We start from the raw sequence: 14,686 nt of genomic DNA, 5'->3' as shown, positions 1-14,686 counted from the left end.
CATCTTCACTGCACTTGCGAGGTGCCCTCTCCCCCCACTGGATTAAGGCTGGGTGCACAGAATCTACTAATCCCAGGTTAACAAAACACATGCTGTGCTAAAACAAATCCTTCTATGACTGAACGTGATGACCTGCCAAGACAGCGGTTGGGTTTCTAACAACACACTGAAGCACAAACTACTGAGCCCTGCGCAAACACAGCAACAGAGCTGCTCTTCTAATAGATTTTACCCTGCAACCAACAGAGGGGATCCAGTCATCTTGCATTTACAGGATGCCGGTCTGTGAAACTTCAGAGGGTGTAGGTGTATGGTAGCAGTGCGAGCCTAGAACTGGAGCTGGAGGTGACCCTGAAAGGTCATCTACTCCAACTGCCAGGTCAACACAGGATCTACAAGGCAAGCTTTCCCAGGAGACACTTTCAAACAAGGGAGAGCCCATCTCTTTCTGAAATAGCCAGGTTCACTGCCACATAGCTCTGGGGGGGTGGAAAGGCCTCCTCACTTTTAGCACCAGTCAGCTCCCCGGTTTCCAGCTGCTCATTCTAGCATCCTCTGGAACAAAAGAAAACACATTTGTCCATCCTGGGTAAGAGTCCCACAACAGCCTTGGGTCCTCCTTAGTCTTTTCCAGCCTAAAGGCTACATTTCTCTGGACTGGCTTCCCAGATTCCTCTTGGTCCCAGAGCCTCCCTGGAGGGCACGCTCCAGTTTGCCAATAGACCTCTTAGAATGTGGAGCCAAGAATGACCCTCCAGATGTGCCTACCAGCACAGGAGAGAGGGTGGCAAGGTGGACCTTAACACACTTCCAGCAGCCACACTCTTGTTTCTGGGCTGGGGGAGAGAGGGAAGAACGTTTCTTTTTAAAGTTTGGGGGGGAGGCAGTTTAGATTTTATTTTTATTTTGCTCTGAATGCTATAGGGAGCAGACCCAGTATTTTGGAAGCTTTTCTTGACACTTTTTTGTGGTTAGCCTTTTCAACGAAATAGGTTGTTTCTTAACATGCTTAATTAATCGGGTCAGTTGCAAACCTAGCAGCTGCCTTCACACAACGTGCTACACTTGGTCAGTTCTCTTCCGGAAGCCAGGCCACTTGGCTAGTTTATGGTTCAATGTATTGTGCCAACCCAGAAAACACATTAATGCAATAACCAGGTTAAGCATTGTATAAACACAGTGATAGGGGATTAAACCTACAGAGATTTAATGCACGCATTTTGCCTTTTCCTTTTTAAAATATGAAAAAAAAAAAATCACACCACGTGAATTCAGCAATTTGCCGCCAAATTTCTATGGACAACTGGTCTATAGCAGTGTTTCAACTTTGGCAACTTCAAGATGTGTGGACTTCAACTCCCAGAACTCCCCAGCCAGCCATGCTGGCTGGGGAGTTCTGGGAGTTGAAGTCCATACATCTTGAAGTGGCCAAGTTTGAAAAACACTGTTATGGACTGTTCTGTGTTCATGAGGCACAGACATTTTTGCATATTTATAGGCCCTCTGCCAAATATGCCTTGCGGATATTGACTCTTACTATATTTTGCTTTAAATAAAAAAGAACAATGCTCTGTCAAACAGTGGTTGCGTCGGGAGTGCTCTTGCATCTCCAAAGAAATAATACATAACCATCCCTTCTTTCTTTTAACAGTGAAAACTGGCCAATCTCATATTTATTTTTATATACAAACATATCACACCTTTCTCAACGAAAGAAAGAAATACAATAGCGAAAGCACAAACAGATTAATAAGTGCCTTGATGTAGTGTTTGTTATCACCCTTCCTGCCCTTTCACATTTTGCCACAAAGAACCACAAAAATGATACAAATTCTGCTTTTAAAAAGATAAAAATGATTCATAATATGCTATTAAATGTCACCATGATACTCATGCGTAGGTGTGAAATGCAGCATCACCCCCACTGTTGATACTCCTATAAAACACAGAAATGGTTTTTAATTTTTTCCTTTTTTAAAAAAAAAAGTGTGCATACGTAAATATTTAAATTGCTCTTTCACAATGTCATCACAGTGACAAGGGAGTTTTTTTTTTTTTAAATTAAAGCGCCTTCAATGTTTAAAAGCAGAGTTTTATAAGTCAGGGAGATGTAGCCTCATTTTGAATATTTTTGAACGGTTCATCCAATGGAGAAGGGAAATGAGAAATCGGTAGGCCACAAAGCATCCATGAGAGAAAAACAGAAATACTTATCTTCATATATATATACATATAAAAAATCTCTTGGGTGACTACTTAAAAAACAAAAACAAAACAGAAATACTTGGGGACATTATGCTCACATAAAACTATGTTTCCAAGGAGACTAAGCCCAGAGTTTTGCTAACATGCAGCAAATTCTAACAAGAACAAGATGCAGTTTCTTTGAACATGCAAATAGCCTGGCCTTTAGCAAAAGGTGAGCCGTCCCATTTGCCCACCCTCACCCAAAAAGTGCTGCTGAATCAGACAAGGGTCTTTTCTCTAATTCAGTCCCAGCGTCCTGTTGGGTATCTTCTGAAAGCCCACGAAGCAAGACAAGAAGGCAACTAACTTGCCCTGGTATTTCTCCTTGACGCCTGGAATTCAGAGGAAGACTGTCTCTATTCGGGAACGTCCCAGACTCTGGCTCCCATTCTCTTTTTCAAACAGAACTACTTAACACAGAAATAACTTATCCTCCCTCCTCTGCATTGTCAAACTCAAGTTGTACCAAATCTCAGTTTCCGCTTGGTCAGCTGAGAGAAAGGATTATTTACTCTGAAGTACCCTCCCTCTCAATCTTATGATCACCCCAGCCAACAGCAGATAGGAAAATCAGATATGTGAAATTAAAGCAACCCCTGATGCCCATTTGATTCTGATAACAGCTTCCCATTGGAACACCAACAGACCTAAAACGCAAAGACGACAGAGCCTTCTTGTTTCTTCACAGACCCAGAGCGGAAGCGGAGAAGGGAAGGAAGCTTGACAAGGGGTGGTTGGGTAGAGGGGGGGAGAGGAGAGAGGCAGCCCACCGCTTATACCCACCAAGTCCTTCTCTGCCCAGCTTATTGAGAGAGAAATGAAGAGATTCATTTGAAATGATATGGAAATCAAAAAGAAACAAAGGCTTGAGGAGAGGACAGGTTATTTTAAAAATGTATCTTCCAGCATTAAGAAAATATTTCATAAAAATTTCCCAGAAGAGATGCCCTTATTCGCATGATGTCCTTTGTTCTGGAGCATATCTGACCAGCAGCACTCTTAGCTTGGCTGTAGGACTGGAGGGGACCTATGGCCAGCTGGCAGGATGAATTAACGCATGTCACCCCAGCCCACAGGAACTGGTGTCCACCTAATGAATGGCAGCCTGGAAACTGGTAGACACAGCAGTAGCTTTGGATAATAGGCAACCTGGCGCCTTCCAGATGACTTGGATGGCAAAACCCACAATCCCTTGCCACTGACCATGTTGGCAGGGCTACTGGAAATGGAAAGTCAGCACATCCAGAGAGCCCCAGGCTTCCTCCCTCTGGATTTTAGTATCTGACTCAGATGAGAAATACAGGTGCTCCTTTGGGCCCCAAAACTGACTTAGCGATCTTGGGCCGGTAATTTTCTCTTGGTTGAGGTTCTCTCTTGTGCCGATTACAAGGCTAAAAAGAGGCTGGGGCAGAGAATGGTCAGTGTTGCCCCTGAGCTCCTTGGGGAAAAATGAGAATCAGGCTGCAAGGAATGAAAATACAGGACCACTTCATAACTATGCCCATTGTGGGGTCCAATCCAGCTCCAAATTAAGCTCACAGTTAAGACGTATCTGTTTTTTTTTTAAAATTAAAGTCTTAATTCTCTATCTAAACAACAGGCATCACTTTCTGATGGATTCTTCACCATTCATGCAGGCGCCAACAACCATAAAAAGGCTTACTTCCCCAGACAATCCTTTTTTGTTAGAACAAAAACACAGAGCAGAACCCAAAAAGACAGAACGGAACTTTGGGGTTTCTAAGCCCTACATATAACATAATTCCTTTGCCCTCCCCCGCCCCACATCAGTTTAGGCAAGCTGGAGATCCCATGGACTTGGAGCTCTTGTCCATTTATTTATTATATTTCTCCGCCCGCACTTCCTCAATCTTTAATGCAGATTTTACTCAAGGGCTGGAGGGAGGGAGGGAACTTTCCACATGAGTTTTATAAACCAACAGAAAGTAAGGTGCATAAAAGAGATCATCATTGGGCCAATAATTACTACCTCAACCAGCAAAATCAGATCCACAACACAGCTTATGTTACTGTTTATGTCTTCAATTTCTTCCTTGTTCTACGACCTTATCGTCTTTAACGTGCATTTCCAGCTTCTCCAGCCTAACAAGGAAAAATTGAAATAATATTTGTTGAAAACAAATGGTCCCTGATGCTCAGCTATTCCAAATTAAATTGCATTCAGATAGGGTTTTGTCTGGTTGCGTGTATGTATATGTGTGTGAGTACATGCACACATATACATGCACAGTCACATACAGTTATGTATATACATAAATAGTAAATTAAGGCCATTTTGTAAAACTACTTACAATTTATCAATACACAAGTTTTCCTATGTACATGTGTAAGTCTAAAAAATGAGAGAAAGAAAATAGCCATTTATATCTCCATGTAAAAAAACCCAGTTCAAGAATCAAGGAATCTTTCCCAAACTGGATTCTGCATTTTGCCTACCCACTGCCCCAACATTACAGATCAAAGCCCAAAGGAAATTTTGGCATGCTGATGAAATAAGACAAGAGATGAAGATATCTGAATGAACAATCAACACATCTAGCTGTGTTATCAGAAACTAGAAAGATGCAACTTGCCTGCTTAGCCCATGTTTAAAGCAGAACACAGCCTCTGGTTTCTACTTATGGATTCCTCCTGTCTATGAGAAACAGCCATAGCAAATTTGAAATAAATAGACCACGGGGAGTACTAGAGGCGGTCAAGCTAAAATACTGACAAGGGTTATGAAATGGAGAGAGCATTTTTCAGAATTTGAAAGTTGGGGTGGCTGGGGGGGGACACATCACATCAAAACGTTACACAAAGAACCTACAAGACTGTACACTTTTTAAAAAAATCCATCTCTTTAGTGCAAAAATTATAAACTGATTATGGCACAAACAAAACGTTAACCAAACACGTACTCAGAATGGATATCCCTGCTACCTGCACGTGTGTGGGCACACACAAAAATCCAGCTACAACTCACTGGGAAGGGGGAGTCTGAAAATGGGGGCAGCAAAGAATAGTAAGAGGCATTCAGGAGGGTGGAAGAGGAAGCCAGAGGTGATGGTGACATGCCTCAAATCCTAGATTCAAGAGATATAAGGTGGGGGGCGGGGCATTTAGTCTGGGGACCACCCATCCAGTTTTGGCCAAAGAGAGGGACTGCAAAGCCAGATAATTCAATTACTGCAAATACATACAACCTTGTCCCAGGGAGTAAGAATTACCTAAAGCAGTGTTTCTCAACCTCAGCAACTTTAAGATGTGTGGACTTCAACTCCCAGAATTCCCCAGCTAGCATAGCTGGCTGGAGAATTCTAGAAGTTGAAGTCCACACATCTTAAAGTTGCTGAGGTTGAGAAACACCGACCTAAAGGATCCTGTCGAGTGGACGGTGTTAGAATGAGCATTTGTCACAGGGTCATTCCAGAACCAACTAACAACTGGGATGAGTGTTAAAAACAAATGGGTCCTAGATCAGGAGAACCAGGAACTGTTTAATAAATGTTTTACTGTCTCCTGTTGAAAAGCTTCACTGGGAACCTCCACACTGAGTAGCTTTTCTGAGTTCTACAGTTCTCAGGATGACAGAGGTACAAAGTTCCAAACTGGGGTCCTCGTATCTGAATGCATCCACGCAACTATTCCTGCATTTGAAAGAAACACCCCTTTACTTTGCAACACTGCTGTGAACAGAGCAACACTAGGTTACTTTACGGAGCCCAGAATCAGGAAAGCATTGCCTGCTTTGCATAATATAACTGGACCCATGAGCCAGACAAATCCCATTATGGCTAACCCTAATGAATGACCCTAGTTTGAGCATGTCATGGTCTCCTTGTATAGTTGAAGCCACCTTAGAGGATTTCCATCTAATCAGTCTGGAGCACAGAGATAAACCAGACTGGTTTGGTTAGAACCAGATCTTTCAAGCACAAGAGAGAGGTTTCTTTTCTTTTCTTTTTTAATATACACAGAACAAGAACTACTTCTTCCAAAGCAGAGGGGGAAAAAAAGATTGCTGCCTTAAAAAAAAAGATTAAAAAAATAACCTGCAGGAGACGCAGTTCTTATTCCTTCAGACAAATGACAGAATTTCCATGTATAATTAGAAAAACATTTGTGCCTTCTTTTCCTCTCTCCGCTTGCCTTGCCTCCCCCTGAAAATTCTTTGAAGGAACAAAAATAAAAACAGTTTTACACGGTCAGTTTATCAAGAGGAATTATGTGGCTCATGCCACTAAATCTCCCGACAGGGGTGGGGTGGTCAGACAGCTGTTTCTGAAAGCTGCTGCATGCAGACAGGCAAACGAGTCCCATGGTGGGACTCCAGAAAACAGTCAAGGAAATGGACTTGGAGAATCAAGCAGACAATTGCAAGCCCCCCCGCCTCCCAATGCAAGCAGCTGCTTTACAGAGTTCACTGGGACAGCCACAATTGGCTTTCTCCACCTCTCCAGTTCCAGTCCTTTTCCATGGAAAGGCAGCGGTATTGACAAGGTAGCTCCAGAAGTCATGTACTTCTCCCCCCCCCAAAAAAATTCATCAAGCAGTCCCCTGATTCCCAGAAAATCCCTCAGTTCCATGCGGGGTATCTGTTTTTGTAACAGAAGCCAAAGGTTGGATAGTTTACACAGAGAAATGAAAACAAAACAATACACCTATTTTATCTTCTGGACAGCTCCTCTGTTTGGAAGGAGGAGGAGGGGGAATAACTTTCTCTGCCCCTCCACTTCCTGAACAAAAAGCCCAAAGCTTTTAGTGCAAAGGACAAAAGAGGACCAACTGCTGGAACTTTGGTGACGGAGGGAGGAGGCAAAGGGGGATTGGGGTGGAGACAGCTCTTTGAGATACGGTTCTCCCAACAGCAAGGCATGAACAAAGGTTTAAGTTGGTGCTGGGGGAGGTGGGGCGAGCAGGACGGCTGCCCGGCAAGTGTAGAACAAGCATTGCTAAATTGGACACACAGTGGAGCTGCGGCTGTCCAGGGACCCTGACTGGATGCAAGAGATCCAAGACGGGCTCGGCCCTATCTCCCTCCAAGCACCAGAGTGGCACGGACATTCCAGGACTTGGTGATTCTGATGCGCTCTTTTTGCGCAGCACCCCCTTCCCGTTCCCCTCCCCACTACAGCCGGTCCATCCGGAAAGTGTCCTCTGTGGCGGGATCAGCAAGGACCATATCGGGGTCGTTGAGCATGTGAAGCCCATCCAAGGTCAAGGGATCGATTTTTAGTTCGTCCAGAGGGAACTGGGAATCTGAGTCAAAGCCGACATCCCCCACCCCGGCCAAAGAGCTGGTGAGATCTTTCGACAGACTGGGAGGCGATTCCCCGGTCACTAGAGAGAGAAAGAAAAAGAGAAAGAGAGAGAGCATTTTGATTAGGCTTGCTCAGTTTCTCCTTCAGTCTGAGCTGTTTGTTCTAACACAGTGAAGCTAGTAAAAAAAAAGAGAAGAGAAATCTCCTGAAAATATCATTGGATTTTCTCTTCTAGCCCACATCCCAATAGTTCTGGGCATGGTAAAAACAACTCTCCCTTGTTGATTACCTCTCCAGTAACCTATGACAGAGGCCCCAGAAGAGAGCTCCACTAAGGCTCTGTGGTTTTTCTACCAATGAACAGGCTTAATAAAGAACTTCTGCCTAGCTTTGGACTCTTCTAGAAGTGACTTAACTGGCACTCAGCTAATGGCCCTTTGCCTATTGGTTAAAATACATCCTAACTTGTCCTAAATTTAAAAAGGTAGTTGCCGATCAGGCTGCAGACTCTAGGCTGACTCAGTGTGGCCTCAAGTTCCCCACACTGGAAACAGATGGTTCCTCCTGCTGTTTCAAGTCACAAGTGGGTGACCAACGGTCTTGAGCCAGCATCTCTTGTGTAAGAGTTGTAGGATGACGAAGGAAGCCACTTAATCCAGTCTCCTGTTCAGTGCGGACAATTCAGAATTGGTGCAGAATTAGGGGGGAGTGGCTAGCCTTTGCTTGATCTTAGGCAGCTCAACTTCCCTTGAATTCAAGGTTCAGCCATTTTATAAATAATAAATAAAAAGCAGAGAGTTCACCAAATTGCCTAAGTTCTTGATGTGTTCACTTATGAAATTTTGGGATGACACACAAGATCTTAGGGAGCTTTAAATTTTATTTCTGACCTAAATGGGACCATTTTCAAATTACTCTGAGAATCACAAAGTTTCTCCTTGTGTTCAGTTAAATGTTAAAAAAATCGGATCTAGCTTTGGCCTCCAATGCAGCAGGCAAAAAGTGTTCATCTTCTTCTGTACGATAGTCTTTCAGGTATTTGGAGGCAGTTATCTTGTCCCCACCCAGCCAACCTCCCATTTGTTATATCTATCTTTTCTTACTCCCCTCACTTCATGTATAGTTAGAAGGTTCATCAGAGAGGCCATAATCATAACTTGCTAAATACCTCCTTCCCCAAACAGGGTTGGCAACTCATAGTCTGCAGATCACATGTAGCAGTAACCAGCACCTCTTCTGCAGCCCCCTGAACCTCCAACACGTTCCTTTGGTTTTTGATGGTTATGAGGTATGAGTAAAAATAGTGATTTGACTCCTTAAAGCACTCCACAGCATTACAAAAAAAATCAGGCCAATTTTTTGTACGGAAGGGGGCAAAATGGATGCCTGAAGCTTCCTGCAAGGTTTGAAGTACCCATTTCAACCCATTAACGCAATTCCCCCAAAAAAACCTCCAATGACATTATGACATCACTAATCACATTCGCTACAGCTAGCAAAATAAATAAATAACTTATGCACCACCCCTAGGTGCAAGAAAGTTACCTATCCCTGATTCAAAGAGTTAGGGTTGCATTTCCTACTTTTCCTACCTACCTGCATTTCCCAAGGACCTAAAGCCGCCTAGAGTCAGTTACGCAGTGAGATGGGCAGCATATAAATTTGATCACTCAATCAATCTGTCAATCAATAAAACCACAGTGTTGCAGTACCTGTAAGGATGATGTTTGGGATGTTCCCGTGGCTGGTGTAATTGAGTTGCTGTGGGTCCTGGAGACTCCCGTGGCTCCCGGTCAGCCCCATCATGGCTGCCTGGGAGTAGTTGAGGGTGGAGCAGGGGCTGTACAAGCTATTGGAGCTGATGGCGTTTTCAATCATGTTGAACTGCTCGAGCTGAAGGAAGGAATCCTGGAGATCAGATCAAAGGCCTATCTCTAAGGCCCACCAGAGGTAGGATGTGAAGGCCACAACTTCTTCCCTATTTCTCATCCTCAGTCTACTGTGAGATAGATTGCACCTACAGACATAGATCCCACATGGCTCCATAATTTGTCCTCTAGAGGAAGAGCCCTGTTGAGCTGGAGCAAAAGTCCATCCCGCTTTGCAACAAGAGGCCTTTTACAAGCAAGGGCTGAAGGCAAGAGATTCTCCCTGCTTTTGCATTTGGTTCTAGAGGAGGTTGGGAGGCAATCATAGACTAAGAGTAGCCAAGTTTCATATCTAGCATCCAACCACGTGGTCTAGTCTATGACCATTTCCATGGTTCTTTTCTTCTGAGCAAATTATGCTTAACATTACTCCTGAAAACAAGGCAAATAACCTTTTTGTAGCCAGGGGCTACGCTTGTCAATTTTTTTTTTTTAATTACAAAAAGCAGTCATGTCAACAGAAAAGGAGAGCTCCCAATTCTGGGGCTCTTTTTATATTTGGAAGCTGTCATTAAAGTGTTTTTCAAACTTTTTTAAGGCTGTGGACCTGTTACTTTTAAAAAATAGACTCTAGAATCCCTGACCAAGAGGCCAAGCTCTAGTGATAGAAAACTGGCTGCTTTGAGTCAACTTTTTTTCCTTAGTCTCTCACAGAACCCTATCAAGTTTTTGTGGAACCCTGGGGTTCCCCCAAACACAGTTGGAAAAACCCGTGACTAAGCCAGTCAAAGTCTTAACCTGTCCACTTTGCTACATACTTACCACGGTCTTTATGGATCTTATTCCAAAGCAAGTATCACAGCCCAAGAGTTTAACAAGCATCCTTACTTTTTGCATCTTCCCACCAGAGGGCAGCAATGCCCCACAGCTGGATAGACCTTGAATTATTGCCCTAATTTTTATTCAATTAAATTCTTCTATCCTATTTATTTCTCATCATTGGCTGACCTTGTCTGGATTTGTAAATTAAGTAGGGTCAGGCCTCACTAGTATTTGGGTGGAAGACCATCAGGGAATTCCAGAGCTGTAGGCTAGATTAGGAAATTGAAAGAAAAAAAAAATCTCAAAAGAAGGCAAGAACAATCTATATCTGCTCTGTTGCCAAGAAAATTGCATGGATGGATCTGTGTAATCCAGGAATCAAGCTCAATTTTTAATCCTATTTATTTTCTGCATTTATACCCTGCTTGCCCAGAAGAAACAGAAAAAAATTAAGCTTTTTAACCACAAAGTTTGCAATTCAAAGGCAGTTTCAAGATGGAGATAGTAGAATGAATGTGTTTTTGCCAGTGATATATGCTGTAATGTTTCAAGGTAAAAAGATAATTGTTGGCATCTTTTACTGTTCAGCTGCATCAAGACACCCATAACCTCAGAATTGTAGAAATCTTTAAAAAAGGGTCTACGTAAGAAACACAGGACAATTCATTTTGATTTAGGGGATAGGTGACACCCTGAAATAAATTATATGACGTTTATTTTCCCACACTACTAATGGATTCACTTAATCGGACACCCCAATTAAAATAGCTTTACTCAAAAAGTATGTTTGAGAATGTGAAACAGCAAAGAATCTCCTCTCCTCAGCGAAGCCAACCTCCCCATTACATTGCAGGACTCACAACAAGCAACTCTCTCAGGGTTTCTGCCCTGGGAAAATCCGGTAATGAACTCAGCGCACTAAAGAACAGGAATCCCTGTAGAAGTTGCTTGGAAGGAGGCAAACCCAGAATGGCCCTTCGTGAAATTAAAGAACAAGCACCCCGTTCTGAGAGCACCAACAACTTCAGTGCTTGTTCTTTAATTTCACGAAGGGCCGTTCTGGGTTTCTGCTGAAGTTGTTGATGCATTTCTGCTACGGACCGGGAATGATTGCGCAATTCCATTACATAAATGAAGTACATTTCTTACTCACCTGATGAGATAAAGCATTTGCCTGCCTGGCTGTCATCTGCTGATCGTAACAAGAGTCACCAAAAACACTCCCTAGGATAGATGTTTGCTGCAAGAAGAAAAACAAGAATTAATGTAAAGTCAAGTCCACCTATTTTTACAAGTTCAGAGAAGAATGTGCCTCTCTCTCCTCCACCCCAAAATGGTGCTTTCAGGGTTTGCCATCAACTTCTGTTGATTACAGAGTTTGTTTGTTCAAATTCCATTGATAAGAAGGCAGTGTTTTCAGAGGGACTACCTGAAACAGAAGCTCATAAAAGGGAGGGATAATTTGGAGCGGGAGAAATAAAAGATGGGAAACAGAGAGAAAGTAATACATTGACAGCTCTCTCCATCCTAGACAGTGACTGCAGAAGAAAAACACAGACTGGGAGAGATACAATTTAAAAAACATTTATCCACATGGATTTTAAACACTTGGGGCACAGACGCTTACACTTATGACATTACAAATGTAGCAGTTGCTGAAGGGGACAATTACATGTTGATGTCACTCTCATGGGTAAATCATATGTGGCCCTCCAGAAGTTGACCTACATCTCCCAGTGTTTCAGCCACTTTGGACAACTCCTGGCCAATCCTCAAACTTTCCTTTCTGGTAATGGAGCTTCAGTTTCAGAGGGTTCTATAGGAAATGGACTTTCTAAAATATTTTCAGTCATGCTTCAGCACTGTTGTAACTTATCTCTCTGGACCATCTGCAGTATCTGCAAGGGGTGAGGATTGGAGACATAGTTCCACTCCTTCCTATGCGGGTGGCTCCAGTTGGTGAGTGTGTGGGAAAAACATCCAAAGTGGTGGTGGTTGTTCCAATGTGGGGTGCCACAGGCTTGGTCCTCTCCTCCATGCTATCTAACATCTACATGAAACCACTAGGAGGCCATATATTAATTTGGAGCGAGGAATCATTAATATGCCAAAAATTGTTACATATATCCCCACCCCAGGCTGGACCAGGTATGCCATGGAAGTTCTGAGGCTGTGAGAGCATGGATGCATCCAAAGAAACTCAGACTAAACTGCAGCAAACACTGTTGCTGTTTGTTGGTAACAGAACTGGCTCCATTCCTGATCCATTGGTTCTGGCTGGGGTTGCACTCCCCCTACATGAGCAGATCTGCATTCTGGGCTTCCCCCTGAATTCAATTCCTGGTAAAACAGCAAGTGGAGGCTGCGGCTAGGGGAGCGTTGCCCAGCTTTTGCTGCTGTGGCAACTGTGTGGTATCAGGATTAGGAGGCCCAGAAAACGTGACTGATTCTCTCATCATCTTGCATTTAGCCCACTCCAATGCACTCTATGTGAGGCTTCTTCTGAAGATATCCAGAAGTTTCAACCGGTCCAAACTGCAGTCTGAATCTGTGGGGTGGGGCTGAATCTTAGGTAAGGGGGTGAAGGAATGGCGGTCCTGGAAGTATCCAGGAGCTAAGCATACTGGGCTTTAAAGGTAATAAAAAACATTTGAGCTTGATCCAAAAGCAAATCAGTAACCAATGCAACAAGTCCAGGAGAACTGCCAGATTGGTCACCAGCATCTTCGGGGAAGTGTGACCACATCCAGGGACAAAATGTGAAACATCCATGGAACCAGAAGGTTTCTGTACCAACAGAACTCTGTCCTGCTATGATTCAATCTGAGCCTGCGTTGCCCTATCCAGACCATGACAGCCTCCAGGAACCAGGTAAGGACTTCTACTGCATACCTTGATCAGCCTGAGGCAGGGATATACAGATGACTTCCCTCATGTAGATGCTAAATAGCATGAAGAAGAAGCTTGAGCCCTGGAACAGCCAGGTGATGGTTTTTTGTATTTATGGCTGGTAGTATCACTCCCTACCATAACAATGCATTCATCACCTGTCATACTTACGCTGTTGTGCCTTTCCTGGCTATGCATACAAGCCAGGAGAGGCAAGGATCTAATTTATAGCTGGATCTTTAGGAAAATGCTCAAGCCCTGGTTTTGCATTAGGGTTGCCACATAATCAGTACTTTTTAATATTTTGCGGTTTTCTTCATGAATTCTTGTATCTCTGATTAACTGTAAAGGTCCTTGGATCTAACTTAGTACGTGGTATATAAAATTTTGCATAAACAAATGAATTCCTATCTATTATAGCAACTGTGGCTGATGGGAACAGGAATCGTGATGGTGGCAGGGGTGGGTTGGAATATCGTGGTGATGACAGGTATGGAAGATATGGTGGGAGACCGGGGCCGGCCACTCACAGGGAAGGCGGTGCCTTGTACTGGTTCCATGTTCCAGCCCCCTGGGACTTGACCACATTTCTCGGGCAGCAGACCTTCAGAGGCCCTGGCTTTCACCTGCTGCTCTTAAATGCCAGGTTGGCCTGCAATAAGGCCTCCATCATTTGTGATTTAATCACAGATGAGAGGGCCAACCTGGCATGTATTACTGAGACCTGGCTGTGTCTGGGGGGGAGGTTCGGGTGTGGCATCAGCTGAAACTCCATGGTGGGGGTGAGGGGGTAGCATTTGTCATCTGGGAGTCTCTTATGGCTTTCAGAGGTGCTGCTCCACAAATTGCCAGATGTGAGACCCTGTTCCTTAAGTTGGGCTCTAGGGATCAGCTGGGATTGTTGCTTCTGTACCAGCCTCCATGCTGTGTAGCAATCTCCCTGCCTGAGCTTCTTGACTCTGTCTCGGGGTTGGCAGTGGAGTTCCCCAGGCTTATGGTTCTGGGGGACTTCAATCTGCCTTCCCTGGGAGTGAGGTCTGAGATGGCCGGAATGTTCATGGCCACCATTACAGTTTATGGGCCTATCCCAGGTCATCCAGGGCCCAACATGGGACAGTGCTCACATTCAAGCAGAGGCAATGTGATGTGGAATTGGGGGAGCCCTCTGTGGCCTCCCATGATGGTCAGATCATGTCCTGGTAACCATGAGATTTTCTGGTACTGCCCTCTGCCACAAGGAGACAGGATCTATTAGCTTGGTCTGCCTCTGGCGACTGATGGACTCAGATAGATTCTAGATGGAGCTGGGGGTTATTCTTGATTACCTGCTGCACAGTCTGACTGAGGCCTTGGCTGTTGCTTGGAATGAGAGGGTGGCTGAGGCTTTGGATAGGAGCACACCTGTGCGACCTCTCTCCTCCTGCAAATCCCACTGCTCTCTGTAGTTTACAGAAGAGCTGAGGGAGATGAGACATCTGGAGCACCGCTGGAGGTTGACAAGGGAGGAATTTGACCAAACACATGTGAGAGCTGCTATTAAGGCCTACCTTTTGGCAGTAAGGGTGGCGAAGCGACAATACTTCTCCACCCTTATTG

At 44.1% G+C, this 14,686-nt stretch overlaps 1 protein-coding gene across 5 annotated transcripts in view; it reads right to left on the bottom strand.

Moving 5' to 3' along the window:
• Positions 1 to 1,388: 1,388 nt before the first annotated feature.
• CRTC1 (CREB regulated transcription coactivator 1) overlaps positions 1,389 to 14,686 on the bottom strand; it is an 86,118-nt gene continuing 72,820 nt past the window's right edge. For 2 of the 5 annotated variants that reach the window (XM_025167996.2, XM_025167998.2), the window contains 3 exons: positions 11,355 to 11,441; positions 9,224 to 9,419; positions 1,389 to 7,590 (listed from right to left, as the gene is read on the bottom strand). In XM_025167996.2, coding sequence (XP_025023764.1) covers positions 7,379 to 7,590; positions 9,224 to 9,419; positions 11,355 to 11,441 — 495 coding nt within the window. In that variant the 3' untranslated portion in view covers positions 1,389 to 7,378. The remainder of the gene's footprint in view (positions 7,591 to 9,223; positions 9,420 to 11,354; positions 11,442 to 14,686) is intronic. The other 3 variants (XM_025167997.2, XM_025167999.2, XR_015797641.1) reach the window with 2 other exon arrangements.

Source organism: Python bivittatus, unplaced genomic scaffold, assembly GCF_059951505.1.
Source record: "Python bivittatus isolate LINGU-HERP-01145 unplaced genomic scaffold, Pbiv_v1 ctg000580_np1212, whole genome shotgun sequence".
Taxonomy (NCBI): domain Eukaryota; kingdom Metazoa; phylum Chordata; class Lepidosauria; order Squamata; family Pythonidae; genus Python; species Python bivittatus.
This window is presented reverse-complemented; position numbering and strand designations above follow the sequence as displayed.